The following is a 17,408-nucleotide window of genomic DNA, read 5'->3' as shown; positions in this document are numbered from 1 at the left end:
GGCAGAGGAGGAGGCTGGCAGCATGAAATGTGAGAACAAGGGGGATTCTATCCTTATTCTGGGGGGAGGGGAGGGGTTGAGGGCTGTGGCATGGGAGATGGACTACACACTGTTGAGGGCCCTGTCGACAACTGCAGTTGGGAATCATGGTTGAGGAAGAAGGAGCACATATTAGAAGCATCACTTTGGAAAGTGGCATCATCGGAACAAATGCGATGGAGGCGAAGGAGCTGAGAAAAAGGGATGAAGTCCTCACAGGGTATGGGGTGTAAAGAGCTGTTGTCCAGATAGCTGAGGGAGTTAGTGGACTTGTGATGGATATTGGTAGATAGTCTACTGCCGGAAGTGGAAACAGAAAGGTCAAGGAAGGGAAAAGTCTGAGATGGATCAGGTGAAGGCGATAGAGGGGTGGAAACTGGAAGCGAAATTGATGAATTTTTCCAGATCTAGACAAGAGCATGAAGCGGCACCAAAATAGCCATCGATGACCAGTAAAGGAGTTGTGGAAGGGGACCTGGGCATGGTTGGAACAAGGAATGTTCCACATACCCCATAAAAAGACAAACGTCACTGGGACCCATGCGGGTACCCATTGCTATTCCTTTGATTTGGAGAAAGTGGGATGAGTTAAAGGAGAAGTTGTTGAGAGATAGGACAAGTTCAGTCAGGTGGAGGAGAGTGGTGGTGGATGGGAATTGTTCAGGCCTCTTTTCAAGAAAGAAGCAAAGAGTTCTCAAGCCATCCTGGTGTGGGATGGAGGTGTAGAGAGATTGCACATCCATGGTGAATAGGAGGCAGTTAGGCCCTACAAACTGGAAGTTGTAAATATAACACAGGACGTCAGAGGAATCCCGGATGTAGATCGGAAGGGAATGGACCGGGAGGATGAGGGTGGAGTCAAGGTAAGAGGAAATATGTTCAGTGGAGCAGGAGCATGCTGACACAATGAGCCTACCAGGACAGCCCTTTTTATGGATTTTGGGAGACTATGAGGTTGGAAGCTGTGGGAGGGGAAAGCATCCGGGGGAAATGAGGTTGGTGACGGTGTTGGAGATGATGGCTTGATGTTCAGTGGTGTGATGTGGAGGTAGGAGGAAGTGTCTGAGAGTTGGTGCTTAGAGGTCAGTAAGCCAGATAACAACAGCACCCCCTTTATCAGCAGGTTTGATGACAATGTCAGGCTTGGACCTGAGGGAGCAAAGGGTGGGAAGTTCAGAAGGAGAGAGGTTGGAATGGGTGAGGGGGGCAGAAAAATTGAGATGGCCAATGTCCCAATGACAGTACTGAATGAAAAGATCAAGGGCAGGTAATTGCCCCGGTGGTGGTATCCAATTGGAGGCAGAATGTTGGAGGCACATGAAAGGATCTGTGGAGCTGGGAGAGGACTCAAGAGGTGGACATGGAGATGAAGATGATGGAAAAGAGTTCAACATCATTTTTTTACCCAGGAATTCATTGAGGTGGGGACATAAGGGTACAAAGCTGAGTCTTTTGCTGAGAACAGCACACTCAGCCTCAGAGAGGGGAAGGTCAGAGGGTATGATGTGAGAATTGCCCATTGAAGTTGAAACTTCCTCAGCAATTCTCACATAGATCAGTGTGTCAGGGCTTCCACAGGTTCGTGATGCATCTCTTCAGCCATACAAATGGTCTCCAACAATTAGAGACTGGAAGATTTAGGCTAATATCTTTGTCAGTTAACCACAGTCTGAATTTATTTAGTGCCTTCGAATAGAGAAAGATGCCAATTATTTCAGAGAAGTGCAATCAAAGTAATAGGCACTGAAACAAAAGCAGATATTCAAAGGGGTGACCAAAAACCTGATCGAAAAGGTAAATCTTATATTAGCACCGTAGGTAGAGAGACGGAGATAAGGACATGACTCTGTCTGATATATTCCATGCTGACAGTAACTAAATCAGTAACTTACCATTCCTGGTTAAGGTGTAGCACATTTCAAGAAACAGGGGCATCATATCTTAGTGAACGAATTCCTTTCAACAACCATGGTTCATATTTGTGCATATTAAGCAAATATGTATATTCATAGAATGTAATAATTCAAAAGAAAGAACATGCTGTTGACCCAAAAATTTCAGAGTACCTGAATTACTTTGTAAGTGTAATCACTATTTTTGTTAGAAAATGCAGAACTATTTTGCATACAATAATGTTCCAAAAACAATGAGAGACATGGTCAATTATTCTGTATCTGGTGGCACTACTCATGGGCAGAATGTTGGTCAGAACACTGGCAGCACTCTTTTCTTTAAAATATATCTGAACAGGCATATAGTATCTCATCTTAACATCACTTCCAAAAGCTGGTACGTCCCATGATGTAGCACCCCTTCAGTTCTGGACGTGACTGAACTATCACCATGTGTTATGACATCAAATTCCAGAGTATGGCTTGAATAAGAACCTCTGACAAAGAGCCAATAATGTTATCAATTGAGCCACTAGATTAAACCAGATTACTTAAACTACTTAACCCTCGTCCAATGATCCAGGATTCCATTTACTAACTCTAGAAATCAAGTCAAGAATTTTGCACTATAATCAGCAACTCTAGAGTCTAGCAATATTCCAAGATTTCAGCCACAAATTCTAGGGAATATCTTGTCCAGTATTCTATGAACTGATTGCTATCATCCAATGAGCTCTGATGTTAGTTAATAACTCTCGGCTAGAAATGAGTAAATGAATTAACAACATGAACAAGACCCCATTATTTCCCTTTTTTAAAATCAATATGAGTCTACATTCATTTAATAATGCAGTTGATAAGCAACAGAATATATTCCAAATTCCTTATGCATAGTGTATGTTTTTAGTCATTTATTTTAAATATTCTGCAATCTACAAGTGTTAATATTAAATTAGTTATAGATTAGGATAGTATATTTACCTGCTGGGTATCCATACTGACCACCAACACCTGCAATAACAACCAGAGTGATGAATTAGAAAATGTAATGAAGAATCAATGTAAATAGCACATCCTAAAGGTGGAATTTTCTAGCCCTTACTGCCAGTCCCACTGATGCCATCCCCCTGCAATGGGTTCCTCAGCAGTAGGACAGAGTGAACCTTCAAAATACCAAGACCAGAAAATTGCACCGGTGACCAATAACAGTATCTCTGTCACTGGGAAGCATGCAGCACGGAGGCTGACAAATTCCAGCCTTAGGTCCTGTGAAAAAAATCTCATCCAACAAACATTTTATGTTTACTATTCTCTATGCAATCTTCTTTGAGAGTCTACAATACAGCTGATGTTGGCTGGCAATTATTTAAGCTGATAAACGTTAAACATTGCATCCACATGGGCATTCAGAGAGTTATTTATTAGACATCTTGGGGAGCTAAGGGTTAATATAAATTTCTTAGAATCTTCAAACCGTAGACATGCCAAGATAAACTCTTATCTTGGCCTGAAATATCATGAGAAGTAAACATAGCTTGTTTACTGCTTTCAGGGTTTGTGGGGTAAAAATAGGATAGTCCCTATTATTGGGCATCCAGTCATGATTCGTAACCTGCCCATGATTCCAATGGAGATTGACAGCATATAAATCTGGTGCAATCAATTAAGTTTTAGCATAAACTACTGCAATTATTTACATGAAAAGGTCGCCTTCAAAGAATGAAAGTCTTGAGATCTGAAACAAAAAACAGAAAATGCTGGCAAATGTCAGCAGGTCTGACAGCATTTGTGGAGAGAATAGAGCCAAAATTGCAAGCCTGGATGACCCTTCATCAGAACTATTGTGACATATAGTTTAAGTCACATAAAATATCATTTTCAAAGAAGCATGACGTTCAAAAAATTTCCAAAGATCTCAGAAGAAACAAAGAATTTATTTTTATAAAGTTAGGCTGAGCACTTAATCAACTCTGTTACATGCACTCCAATATCAAGTATCTCATGCTTAATCAAAATGTGTCACAGTGAAAAGAAGGAAGTTGAATGAATAAAACTGCCATGGGATTTTCCTAATCTCCCACTGAAAACTCTGAAGAAATTATGTATTTGTACAAAGAAGTTTCAATCCCTATTTACCTCTATCATCTATCCAAACAGTTAATGCAAAAAAAAGGTAAGAATCAGTGCGAAGTGAAATTTCTCCAGAAGTCTCACACTGCCTTGCTCCAGTCTTAGATTAGGCCCTGGTTTGAGATGCATTTATGGTATAACCAATGTATACAGTATAACTACTGATACAAAAAAGACAATTCATATTAATATTACTGGCATAGCCTGATTTCACCACTGAATAGTATGACCTCGTACAAGTAGTGCCAGGTGTGCTTGCACCTCTTTGTGTTGATTGTTATATCTCATAATAGTATACATCAAATTAATTTTATAATACTCCAAAATACTACGCTAATATTAGAAAGTATATCAATATAAATATCAAAATTCTATTACCTGGCTTAGCTTTCAAGCCAGTTCCAGTTGGTACACCTGGAAGCACACCAAGCCCATGATTCCTTGCACCTTGAAACATAACACAAAATATTTCAGAGAAGTGTAATATTTTTATTTTTTATAATTTCAAGAACAGAAATACATTGCAATTTGCTTTAAAAAGTAAACTATTTTGGACCTAAAACTACATTAAGCACAGTTTGAATTCTGACTACTGGGTATCAATGGGGTGATAAAGGCCCTAAGATCAAAGTACTACAGTCATGGTTAAAGTTCTATCTAATCTTATCTGTTGCCATTCTGTGCAGCAACTTTATAAAGGGCATCCTGAGAGGACTTTCATTAAATAATGCAAATACTGATCTTAAAAAGTATAGGCTACCAACTGCTGTTCAGTGCCACACATGATCTGTCCATTTGTACCAGTTAGACAGCAATCTAATCACAAGAACCAATGGGAGAGGAGCAAATAGAAAAATGACAGCTTCAATTTAGATAAGAGACAGGAATATAACAAAATAAGAAATAAAAAAAATGCAAATGTGAACTGAAAAGGTTGAGAAATAAACAAGAGTGTCAGTATGAATTTAGGAAGAAAAATGTGTCTATGCCAGTTTGACAACGAATGAAGAATGAAACAAATTAAACTTAGCAAATCAGTTTATGAAAACATATCTCAAGACTTGCAATTTCTGGCCAATAAACCTGAGAAGCACCTTGCATTTTTGCCAGAAATACAGTGTAGAAGCGTCGTAATGCTGAATACAACCTGTACCTGCAGCTACACTTCAATTTCAGTTTAGCTATATGTCATAGAATTATATTCAGAGTCCTCGGCCAGAATTCTCTGGTCTCATATATACCCCTACCGCTGCCAGCAAAATCTTTAGGAGCATTTGGTGCTTAGCCAAATCCCTATTCACAGCAGCAGGACCGGAGAATCCCAGCCAATGAGGTTGGAGAATCTGGCCCATTTTGTTATGCCAGCTTCCTAGAGCTTTTGCTAAAACAGTGCAGTGTTGCAATCCAAAAACTGGAGTTGTCTGAAAAACAAACCCTTTAAGAATGTGCCATGTCACAATTTTAATTGAGTAAAATAAAAAAAATTGGTCCAGACAATTTTGCTAGGCATTGTATTGATGTAATATGGCACCTGAGTAGTTATCGCCTTCGTTACTTCAGCATTGGCCTCACTCTGACTGACCCTTGACCTCACCCAAACCATACTGACACAAACCATGGCCGAACTGACTGACCCAAAATCTGGAAAGCCGAAGTCCAGTATGGCCTTGGTCACAAGGGTGCCAGTTTTGAGACCTTGCATCTTTGTTCCACATAAAAATCAATAGCTAGGATTTTCCACTCTCGTTTTTTTTTGGGTGAGTTTGACAATAAGAGTGTAAAATCTCACAAGAAGTCCAAATCACGTTTCCTACATCAACAGGAAAGCTCGCCACGATCGTGCTCTCCCCCCACCAGTGATGGGCTATGGTCCCTGTCATGCAATGTCAGGAACCTTATTTCAATTCACTAGCTTCTCAGTAATTGGGTTTCCCCATAGGAATCATCTCCCGCTGTCCAAAATCCACGCATGATGTGAATCATGACTGCTCTCAAAAGGTGTGCATCTGGTGAACAGACCTACGAGAGGAAGTCAGAAGTGAGTGGAGAGCTTGCAAAGCAGCAAAGGGTTAGAGGGGGTACTAGGGAATGCCTTGAGGGTGCCAGGGGAAGAGTCATGGAGAGTCGGGAAGAGAGTGAGGAGCACTGGCGGGAAGAATCAAGGCCAGAAAGGGGGAAGGCAGCCTAGTGTTAAAATTACCATTCTTGAGGCTTCCTTCTGCCCCTAGTCATGGTCTTTTTGGTGGGCCTTTACACTGGGTAGGAAGCTTAGGCCAATGTGGTTGGTGGGTGGCCAGTCATCATAAATTAACGCATCCACTCAAATATTGTGGGGTGTCTGCAGGCTCATAGCTGATAAAAGCAGTCTAACATGACAGTCATGACAGAAATGAACATTCTGATGCAGCTGAGATTTTTTAGCTACAACTCAACCAACACACCTGTATTCTGACTGCTCACCCAATTATGCCCACTAAATCACCACTGATGTGTGTGAATGCCATTGATTGCCACTCAGCAGTTAATCTTTGATGCGCTGACCTCCAGATTCAGTGACTACCATGGTTTCCCTGCATCCTTGTCCAACTTGGGCAAGCATATACATACTCTGACAGTTAACAAGGGCACACTGGCTGAGGAGAGGGCTCCAACCCATGTGTGCTGAGGTGCATTTTGACAACCGGCCCCTGTTGACCAGGTTGCATAAAAGACCTTAGAGTGAAGTTTGCGACCATGTCTATATCTGAGATGAAGGCACAAGATGCAGCAAAAAGGCCAAAGCTGTGGCAACATAGTCAAGTTGCATGGAGCAAGGGTGGTCTTGTTCATTGAGGGAATACATGAAGGAATGATCAGCAATGTGCTGGCCAACATATGAGTTACTGGCCATCAAGACACAGCTTCTCAAGATGATTAGGCAAATAGTACACCCTAGGAGCAAATGCTAACCCTCAAGTCTTTCTCTTTCATATTGCCATGAGGGCGGCGAGGGAGAGGTGCGGCATATTCATAAAGAGGAGAGAAGATGTCAATGGAAATGCATGGCTCTCCAGAAGCACAAGAAAACCCAAAAGACAAAGGAGGTGTACATCAGAGAGTGGCCACTCAGAAGCATCCTCCTAGACCCAGGGTGTACAGATAGCACCTGACTTTCCTGCAGATGTGAGAATGCTGCCAAAGACTTTGCTTGTCAAGGGGACTAGTGGCTTACTAGTCACAGCGACACTCAGCTTATCTTTGACACTGCTCCAGCAGTGTCCTTTGTGTTATCCCTCAAGCCTCCACAAGTAAGGGCATCCGGATGTTGATGGATGAATTCTTCACTAGGGCACACAACCTTGTCGATTTCAACTGGGATCAGGCAAGGAAGGATGTAAGAGCCACGGGATGGAGAAGCAGCACGTTTCCTCAGATGAGGACATCAAGGTGGATGAAGAAGAGGAGGTCCTGTAGGGTGAGGAGATTGGCCATAAAGAGGCAATGGCCGGATAGGGCAGACAAGCTCAGGATGTGCTCATTGTTGCCTGATTCATTGATCCTGGAGATTGATGAAGCAAACCACTGAGCACATTTCATCATCCTTACATCCCTTCCATGAGCATTGCTCCCTGAGTAACTGCTAGCAGTACATACACCCTCACTGATAAGACAGGTGACATGGGATAAGAGCAATTGCTCATACTCCCTACATTGCAGGAAGATGGTGACAGCTTGCAGTGGGGAGGGTTCATAGATCTCCAAGGAGCTATTGTGAATATCTGACTCCTGTCTGGTTGATGGCACCTCATTTACTCTCAATGACCAGGGCCATATCATGAAAAAGTTACATGGGGAGTGTCAGCTCTCCATATTCAAGCTCATCCTTGGTGACCTGTCTGCTTGAGGTTCAGTGTCACCCAAAGGCTGAGAGTAATAGAATATGAGAGCAAGCCGCAGAGCAACATGTGTAGAAGGCACACATTGACAGTGATTAGGATGAGTGATAGTAACATTGTGGGAGATCTCATTCCAGGGGTGAGGTGAGAGTGACTGCCCTTGATATCAAGGCCATATTCAACTGAGTGTGGCATTAAGGAGCCTTAGCAAAACTAGAATCACTGGGCATCAAGGGGCAAACTCTCTGCTGTTTGGTGTCATATCTGGCACATAGGAAGATGGTTGTGGGATGTCAGTCGTCTCAGCTCCAGGGCAACTCTTCATCCTCAGGGTGGTGTCCAAGGCCCATGCATATTCAACTGTTTCATAAATGGCCTTCCCTCCGTCATAAAAGACCAGAAGTGGGGATGTCCGCCAATGATTTGCACAATGTTCAGCACTATTCACAACTCCTCAGATACTGAAGCAGTCTGTGTTCAAATGCAACAAGATCTGAACAATATCCAGGTTTGGGTTGACAAGTGGCAACAACATTCAAGCCACACAAACACCGAGCAATGACCATCATCAATAAGAGGTGCACTAACCACCACCTTGACATTCAATGGTGTTACCATTATTGAATCCCCCTACTGTCGACATCCTTGGGGCTACCATTGACCAGAAATTCTCAATTGGACTCACCACATAAACACAGTGGCTACAAGAGCAGGTCAGGCTAGTAATACTGCAGCAAGTAACTAACTCACCTCCTGACTCCCCAAAGCCTGTCCACCATCGACAAGGCACAAGTCAGGAGAGTGATGGAATAGTCCCCACTAGCCTGGATGGGTGCAGCTCCAACAGCACTCAAGAAGCTTAACACCATGCAGGATTAAGCAGTCCATTTGACTGGCACCACATTTACGAACATCCACTCCACCTATCACTGATGCTCAGTAGCAGCAGTGTGCACTATCTATAAGACTACTGCAGCAACTCACTGTCTAAGATCCTTATTCAGCATTAAACCCATCACCACTTCCATCTAGAAGGACAAGGGTAGCAGACACGTGGGAATACCATTACCTGCAAATTCCCCTCCAAGCCACTCACCATCCTGACTTGGAATTATATCACTGTTCCTTCGCAGTGGCTGGGTTAAAATCCTGGAATTCCCTCCCTAACAGCATTGTGAATCGACCTACAGCAGCATATCAAGGAGTCAGCCCACCACCACCTTCTCAAGGGCAACTAGGGATGGACAATAAATGCTCGTCAGCCAAGGAGACCCATGTTCCATGAATGAATAAAAAAAAAATCCCTCTGATAATCAGGCAGGGCCAATGCGTTTAGTCACTTTGAGAGATCACCACCAATGTGCTGGCAACCTTCCAAAAAGCACATGGAGGAAGTTCTGGATCCTGCACGCAGCCTTTCTCTGATACAGCAATCAAGTTTTCTGGCTACCACTGGAAAAAAAAATCTCATCGGAACAACAGCTATTGGAAGGGTGCAATCAGTGAGAGTTTATTTACAGATGTGACACTATCTAGAAATATTTAACATCCTTGCCCGTGATGTTCAACTAGAAATTCATAACACTTCTAATCCTGCTGCTATATCTCAGTGCATCCCCAACAGAGGTGGAGGCACCCTGATGTCTGCAATGCACAGTTTTCTGTGATGACCTCTGGAGGCTGAGACCTGGAGGACCCTGGCCTGCTTTTAGGATCTTGCTGTGTGGCAGTGCTACCTTTCTTGGCCAGTACAGCCAGAGCTGAGGCAATCACGGAAGAGGGGAATTGAATGGGCAGGACACTCCTGGAGCCATCTGGGTGGATGGCTGTTACAGCCTTTAAATGGAACATCCCAAAGTAACATACTGAAGTGATGGCTGGGTAGGCGAATCAGAGGCTGCACATCGAACCACCTTTGATCTTATTGCCTTCTTTATGCCTACGTGCCATTCAATATGGTGCAAAAAACCAGTTATTGATGCTGATGGGCTAAACACTGCTTTTCCCATCTGCCATTGGGCTTTGTCAAATTTTGGGGAAAATTTTGCCAAATGTGAGATGAACCATAAGTGTAGTTACATTTCAGAGTGAGCAAACTGTTCACTCAAACATTGCCATTTGGCTCCAAAGAAAATTAAACTTATTCATGTAAAAGAAACATTTCAAACATTGAATGTTGGAAGTTTTAGTAATATTTAAGTGCTTCAATGAAAATGAAAGGCAAAATGAAGATCTCTGAGACCACCCAATAAGCCACAGAAATGGTGCTGTGGACTACATTTACTGTACATACAAACATGCCAATTTCTACACATACCTGGATATGCCCCTGGCACGCTGGCACCTGGAACTCCAGCACCTGGAATATTGCAAAATACATAAGGTTAAAAGCCACATTCTTTCTGCATTTTGAAACATGCAATCAATTCCCAAAGCCACGCTCATTTTTTCTGAAATTCCATGCTCCAATTGGTTTATGCCCCACCACAATACCAAAATGACTCTTATCAATGTCAAGTGACATCCTATGTCTGTGACAAGGTTAAATTATCCCTCTTCATCCTTCTCAACCTTTCTGCAACCTTACTAATCACTTGCTGTATACACACTAACTTTTTGTGATTCATGTACTAGGATACTTAGCTGCCTCTGTACCACCTGTAATGGTTTCTTTTTTCACCCCAGCATTGTTACCTCTGATTTCCTCAAAGGTCTATTCTTGGTCCTCTTGTAATTCCCATCCTCATACTGCCCCTTGCTAACAGGTAGCATCATCCAAAAAGACAATATCAGCTTGCATATGACAACACCAAGTATGACCTCACCAGCATCTCCCCCAACCCACCTTCTACCTCAAAATTGTTTAGTGCTTGCCCAGCATCCAGAACTGGACTATTTAACACTTTTGGCAGGCCTCCCACTTTCTACCATACATAGATTTGAGGTAATCAAAAAACTGATGACTGTTTCCTAACTTGGGCAAAGTCCTGTTCACCCATCATCCCTCTGTTTACTGGTCTACATTGGCCTCTGGTAAAGCAATGCCACAGATTTAAACTTGTGGTTCTTCTTTTCAAACTCCTCCGTGGCCTTGCCACGTTCCTACCTCTGTAAGTTCCTCCCGTCCTACAACTCTTTTAGATAACTGCACTCCCCCAATTCTAGATTCTTGAGCACTTCCAGTTGTAATTATTCCATTACTGGTGGTGATGCTTTCAGCTGCTAAGACCCAAAATTCTAGAATTACATTCCTAAGCCCCTCAGTGTCTCTTTTTCTTTCTTTAAGAAGTTCCTTAAAACCTATATTTTTAACCAAATGTTTGGTTATCTTCCCTAATAGCCCGTTATTGGTGTTTTATTGTTCTCCTTTGAGGCGTTATGGGGGTCTTTAACTATGTTAAAGGTGCCGTAAAAATACAAGTTGTTGTTAATGTTGGTCTGTTACTAAGTGACAGTGGATATCAACATCTTCTTCCAAATGTTTATTTTCAAATCTTAACTATATGACAATTGATAAATAATGGATTTCAAGCTGGGCATATGTTGCCATCCTCATTAATTATATAAGAACAAATGGAATAGTGTGACTATGTAGCATTACTAGGGGTATTGCTAAAATATGTTCACTTGGTGTAAACTTATAAAAGCATGAGATGTACAGCAAAACAGACTACTGCCTTGAGAAAAATATGGGAGAACAGAAAGCATAGAATTCAAAGAGAAAAATAGAACAGACTGCAAAATTAGTACGAGAGAAGAAACACAAGCCTCCCAAAAAAACAGAGGATGCTTACCTAAAATTCCAGCTCCGGGTCCAGTCTGATAGGGGTATGCTGCTCCTGGAACATAGCCAGGTAATCCTGGAATAAACAAAATATTAAACTTTATCTTCTTCATATAAAACGCTTGTTACATTACCAAAATAGAACTGGCATGTACATTAACATGAAGGCATGAATTGCAAACCTGGAGATGAATTGCATCAATTGTACACAGCTGTTCTTATCACCCTCATGTTGCAGAAGTCAAATCTATTATTGACCAGCGTGTACTTTCTCATCATCTCTATGGGTGGAGCTACAAGTGCCACATGAGGAAACAGTTGCACAGAGAACTAAAAGCCCAGACAAAGGAATAGACTCTAAAAAGTTCTTAAGCAGCTGAAGGCACATTCACCAGTGGCGGAAGCCCCTTGAGTGATTAAAATTGGGAATGCACAAGAGCCCAGATTTGGGGAGTACAGAGATCTCAAGACTTATAAGGCTGAAAGAGGTTACAGGGTTAGGAAGTGACAAGGCTATGGAGAGGTTTAAAGAGTAGGGTGAAAAATGTTAATCAGAGGTGTTGTGGCCAGGAACCAATGTGGTTAGCAAACACAGGAGGATGGCTGAAAGGGATTTAGTACATGTCAGGATGCATACAGCATAGTTTATGTAGATTGAAAAATGGAAGGCCAGCCAGGAAAACAGTTGGTAGATAACAAAGGCATGGATGAGGGTTTTAGCAGCAGCTGAGCTGTGGCTGAATGGGCTAGTTAGCTTAGGTGGTTAAGAGTATGGTACTTAATAGCACTGACTGTGCAGGTTCAGGGTCAATATTGGCTAAGGTAGTTCTTGGGGGCTGTTTCTTCTGCTTGGCCCATTGTGATATCATTGAGTGTCTATTAGCAATCCTTGGAGATTTTGGATGCTGCACGGAGAGAGAGAAGCTGTGATAGGAGCATAATTTGCTGTTATTATGTAAATTAAGTAAGCAGTTTTGGAGACAGGTCAAAAGCATATTTCAGCAACAAATGAAACAAGGTGGTTGCAAACAGTCTGGTTCTACCTCAAATAGTAGTCAGGGAGAATAATATCAGTTCCAAGTCTTTTCTCCTCCAGTATAAATGTTTATCGTTTTTTCACCTGCTTCCCATAACCTTCAAATGTCCGGATGTCTTCTTCCTAATACCACAGCCAAAACTTTGGACGGGACCAGAGCAGCATTTGGTACATTTGACATCACTTCCTAAGATTGAAATTGTTTTTCTCTGACTACATATATCTCTAGTTATTGTGCTTTCAGCTGCTATACCCCAAATGCTGATGGCTTTGCAGATCCATCCATCAGTATTCATAAATGCTTTTAAATATTATCCTTTAGACTAAGACCAGTTAGCTTGGTGATAGCATTTATTTCTCTTTCTCAATCTCATTGCATTTGTCAGTTCTCGGCCAGTTTCTCAATCTATCCAAGAACTTGATAAGCATATCTCTAATTGTTTGCATTTCTTCTGAAAATTTATAAAATTTTGATTTTGTTCCCTGTTCCACCTTATTTATATGCAGTCTATTTTTACAAAATATTTCTTAGGTTCAGCAAGAAGATCTTTCAATGCGACAGTCAGGCTAGTCTCTTGGTAGACCTTCCAGATGTGATGTGTGTGGATGAGGCAATGATTAACTTATTCATGGAGTTTATAAAACCACTGGAACTAAAAACAAAGGGGGTGATTCTCCTAGTAGTGCTGAATTAGCAGCAAAACTGTTCTAGATCGTGACTGTTTTTTCAGTGTAACTTTAGGTCCGAGTGTCCCCACTCTGTGTAATGCAGAGGTCACAACTGTGACTATCATTAAAAACTGGAGTGGAGGGGTTGTGGTTTGGAGGGATGCTATTCATGCCAGAGTCTGACAGCCTCAGAACTCTGCATACACAGTCACCGTGATCTGTCAATCTCCCTGTTTGCTGGCCAACTTCATTGCTGACCAGCCCAGGGCCCCTGCAATGCTGGCCTTCCAGCAACACCCCTCCTCCCACGGTCCGATTGCAGCCCCCACAATTCCCGGGCTAGCCCTGACACCTCCTCCCTCATTCCTGGTGATGTGGGAGATGCTATCGGGCTTGGCAAGTTCCACGTCAGGTTCAATAATCACATGTAGACTAAATTTACAATATATTTAAAACAGATTTAAATCACTTACTTCCCACACTGCCAGTTTCCAGCACATCCCTGACTGTTCCCTGGCTCTGGGAGATGTGCATGCATCGGGAACGCATGCGCGAATCCCACTAAATGACCGCCATGCGATTCTCCCAACTGGACCCACCAGAGAATATGCGAAATATGGGAGAACCGCCCACCCAATGGGTGGGAACTTAAGCTTGCACTCTCCATACTTGAAGGAATTCCCTTTTACTTAATCAATCCAACTTTTTAAATTCACAACTATTGATCATCTAAGATTGAAGATGCAATGATAAGAATGGTTAAACAGAATCACATCAGGTGTTTGTGAACAAATGTTTTTGACCATGTACAAGTCAGCCTATATCAAAACTATATATTATCTTATTATACAATAAAGAAAGCCTCAATTTTAACTTCAAAACTGTGAATAAAACTTTCTTCCTATGATTATACTGATATAGTTACTTCTTGTTGCCAGTCATATGATGAAAGCAATTAGTCATCATTCTGCTCTGGTTTTTCTTTATTCATGGGACATTGGTGTTGCTGGCTGGTCAGCATTTATTGTCCATTCCTTGTTGGCCTTTGGGCAGTTGAGAGTCAACCACATTGCTGTGGCTCTGGAGTCACATGCAGCCAAACTGGGTAAGAATGGCAGATTTCCTTCCCTACAGGACATTAGAGAAGCAGACGATTTTTTTGACAACCAACAATGGTTTCATGGTCACCAATGGATTCTTGATTCCAGATTTTTTACTGAATTCAAATGCCACCATCTGCCATGGTGTGATTCAAACCCGGGACCCCAGAACAGTACCACTCGGCCATCACGTCCCCACATGACCTCACCTGAACCACATTAAAAGAATTTACATAAGAACAAAAGAAATAGAAGTAATTCTCATGATTCAACAAGACCATGACTTATCTCCTATCTCAACTTCACCACACAAAATTATCCCCACATCCCATAATTCCCTTAGTACTCAAAAATCTAACAACCTTTGTCTTGAATGTTCTCAAAGATCGAGCATCTACAATATTTCAGGGTAGAAAACTGCAGAAATCCACAACCCTTCAAGATAGAGAACTACAAAGATTCACAACCATTTGAATGAAGAAGTCTCTCCTCATTTCAGCCCCAAATGGTTGACCTCTTATTTTCAGGACTGTGATTCCTCTAGGGGAAGTCGTGTCTGACAAATTTACTGGAGTTCTATGAGGATGTGTCTAGGGCAGTGGATAGAGGAGACCCGGTGGATGCGGTCTTTCTTGATTTTCAGAAGGCGTTCGACAAGGTACCTCACAAGAGGTTATTGCAGAAGGTCAGGGGACATGGAGTTGGGGGTAGGGTGTTAGCGTGGATAGAGGATTGGTTGTCAAATAGGAGGCAGAGAGTGGGGGTCAATGGGTGTTATTCGGATTGGCGGTTGGTGACTAGTGGAGTGCCCCAGGGGTTGATGCTGGGGCCTCAGCTATTTACCATTTATATAGATGATCTGGAGGAGGGAACCGAGTGTATGGTGTCGAAATTTGCTGATGACACCAAGATTGGTGGAATGGCAAATTGCGCGGAGGGTGTGGAGAGTCTACAGAAGGATCTAGATAGGCTGGGCGAATGGGCCAGGAACTGGCAAATGGAATTTAATGTTGGCAAGTGCGAGGTGGTCCACTTTGGTAGGAATAATGGTAGGAAGGATTATTACTTACGTGGCGAAAAACTGCAGCAGGTGATGGTGCAGAGGGACCTCGGGGTCCTTGTGCATGAGTCGCAAAAACCCAGCCTGCAGGTGCAGCAGGTGGTCAGGAAGGCTAATGGGATGCTGGCCTTCATAGCGAGGGGGATTGAATATAAAAGTAGGGAGGTCTTGCTGCGGCTATATAGGGCATTGGTGAGGCCGCAGCTGGAGTACTGTGTGCAATTTGGGCGCCGTACTTACGCAAGAATATTTTGGCCTTGGAGGGAGTGCAGAGGAGGTTTACTAGGCTGATGCCGGAGTTGAAGGGGTTGAGCTATGAGGAGAGGCTGAATAAACTAGGCTTGTACTTTGTTAGAGTTTAGAAGAATGAGGGGAGATCTCATTGAGACATATAAGATGATGAATGGGATGGATAGGATAGAGGTGGAGAGACTCTTCCCGCTCAGAAAGGACAGTAGGACTAGGGGGCACAGCCTCAAAATAAAGGGGGGGTGGTTTAGAATGGAATTGAGGAAGAACTTCTTCACTCAAAGGGTGGTGAATCTCTGGAATTCTCTGCCCGTTGAAGTGGTGGAGGCTACCTCACTAAATATTTTTAAGACGCGGGTTGATGGGTTTTTGATAAGAGAGGGGATTAAGGGTTATGGGGAGAGGGCGGGAATGTGGAACTGAGCCACGACAGATCAGCCATGATCTTATTGAATGGCGGGGCAGGCTCGAAGGGCTAGATGGCCTACCCCTGCTCCTATTTAGAACATAGAACATAGAACACTACAGCACAAACAGGCCCTTCGGCCCACAAGTTGCGCCGACCACATCACCTACCAACCTACAGACCTATCTATAACCCTCAATCTCATTAAACCCCATATACTCATCCAGAAGTCTTTTAAAAGACCCCAGCGAGTTCGCCTCCACCACCACTGACGGCAGCCGATTCCATTCACTCACCACCCTCTGAGTGAAAAACTTACCCCTAACATCACTTCTGAACCTCCCTCCCCGCACCTTAAATCTGTGTCCTCTCGTAGCGACCATTTCAAACCGGGGAAATAGCCTCTGAGAGTCCACCCTATCTATTCCTCTCAACATTTTGTAAACTTCTATCAGGTCGCCTCTCAACCTTCGTCTCTCCAGGGAAAAGAGTCCCAGCTCCCTCAACCTAACTTCATAAGGCATGCCTCCCAGTCCAGGCAACATCCTTGTAAATCTCCTCTGCACCCTTTCAATAGCTTCTACATCTTTCCTATAGTGAGGCGACCAGAACTGCGCACAATACTCCAAATGAGGCCTGACAAGGGTCTTATAAAGTTCCAGCATTACCTCCCGACTCCTAAACTCAATCCCTCGATTAATGAAGGCCAGTACACCATACGCCTTCTTGACCACCTCCTCCACCTGCGAGGCCGATTTAAGAGTCCTGTGGACCCGGACCCCAAGATCCTTCTGCTCCTCAACACTACTCAGACTTCTGCCCTTAATAGTGTACTCGTTCATCCCGTTGGTTCTGCCAAAATGGACGACAACACATTTATCCGCGTTGAAGTCCATCTGCCACTTCTCCGCCCAGTCCTGCATCCTATCTATGTCCTGCTGCAACTTTTGCCATCCTTCCAGATCATCCACAACACCACCGACCTTCGTGTCATCAGCGAACTTACTTACCCATCCCTCCACTTCCTCATCCAGGTCATTTATGAAAATGACAAACAACAAGGGTCCCAGAACAGATCCTTGAGGCACTCCGCTGGTGACTGACCTCCATTCAGAAAAAGCCCCATCCACAACCACTCTCTGCCTTCTGCAGGCAAGCCAGTTCTGGA

General features: G+C 43.1%; 1 protein-coding gene across 22 annotated transcripts in view; it reads right to left on the bottom strand.

Moving 5' to 3' along the window:
* elna (elastin a) overlaps positions 1–17,408 on the bottom strand; it is a 324,471-nt gene that overhangs the window by 248,993 nt on the left and 58,070 nt on the right. For all 22 annotated transcript variants that reach the window (XM_080210607.1, XM_080210612.1, XM_080210601.1 and 19 more), the window contains exons 4-7: positions 11,731–11,796; positions 10,254–10,295; positions 4,440–4,508; positions 2,913–2,942 (exon numbers count right to left, since the gene is read on the bottom strand). In XM_080210607.1, coding sequence (XP_080066733.1) covers positions 2,913–2,942; positions 4,440–4,508; positions 10,254–10,295; positions 11,731–11,796 — 207 coding nt within the window. The remainder of the gene's footprint in view (positions 1–2,912; positions 2,943–4,439; positions 4,509–10,253; positions 10,296–11,730; positions 11,797–17,408) is intronic.

The sequence above is a fragment of the Carcharhinus amblyrhynchos genome, chromosome 23, assembly GCF_965287045.1.
Source record: "Carcharhinus amblyrhynchos chromosome 23, sCarAmb.v2.hapA, whole genome shotgun sequence".
Taxonomy (NCBI): Eukaryota; Metazoa; Chordata; class Chondrichthyes; order Carcharhiniformes; family Carcharhinidae; genus Carcharhinus; species Carcharhinus amblyrhynchos.
This window is presented reverse-complemented; position numbering and strand designations above follow the sequence as displayed.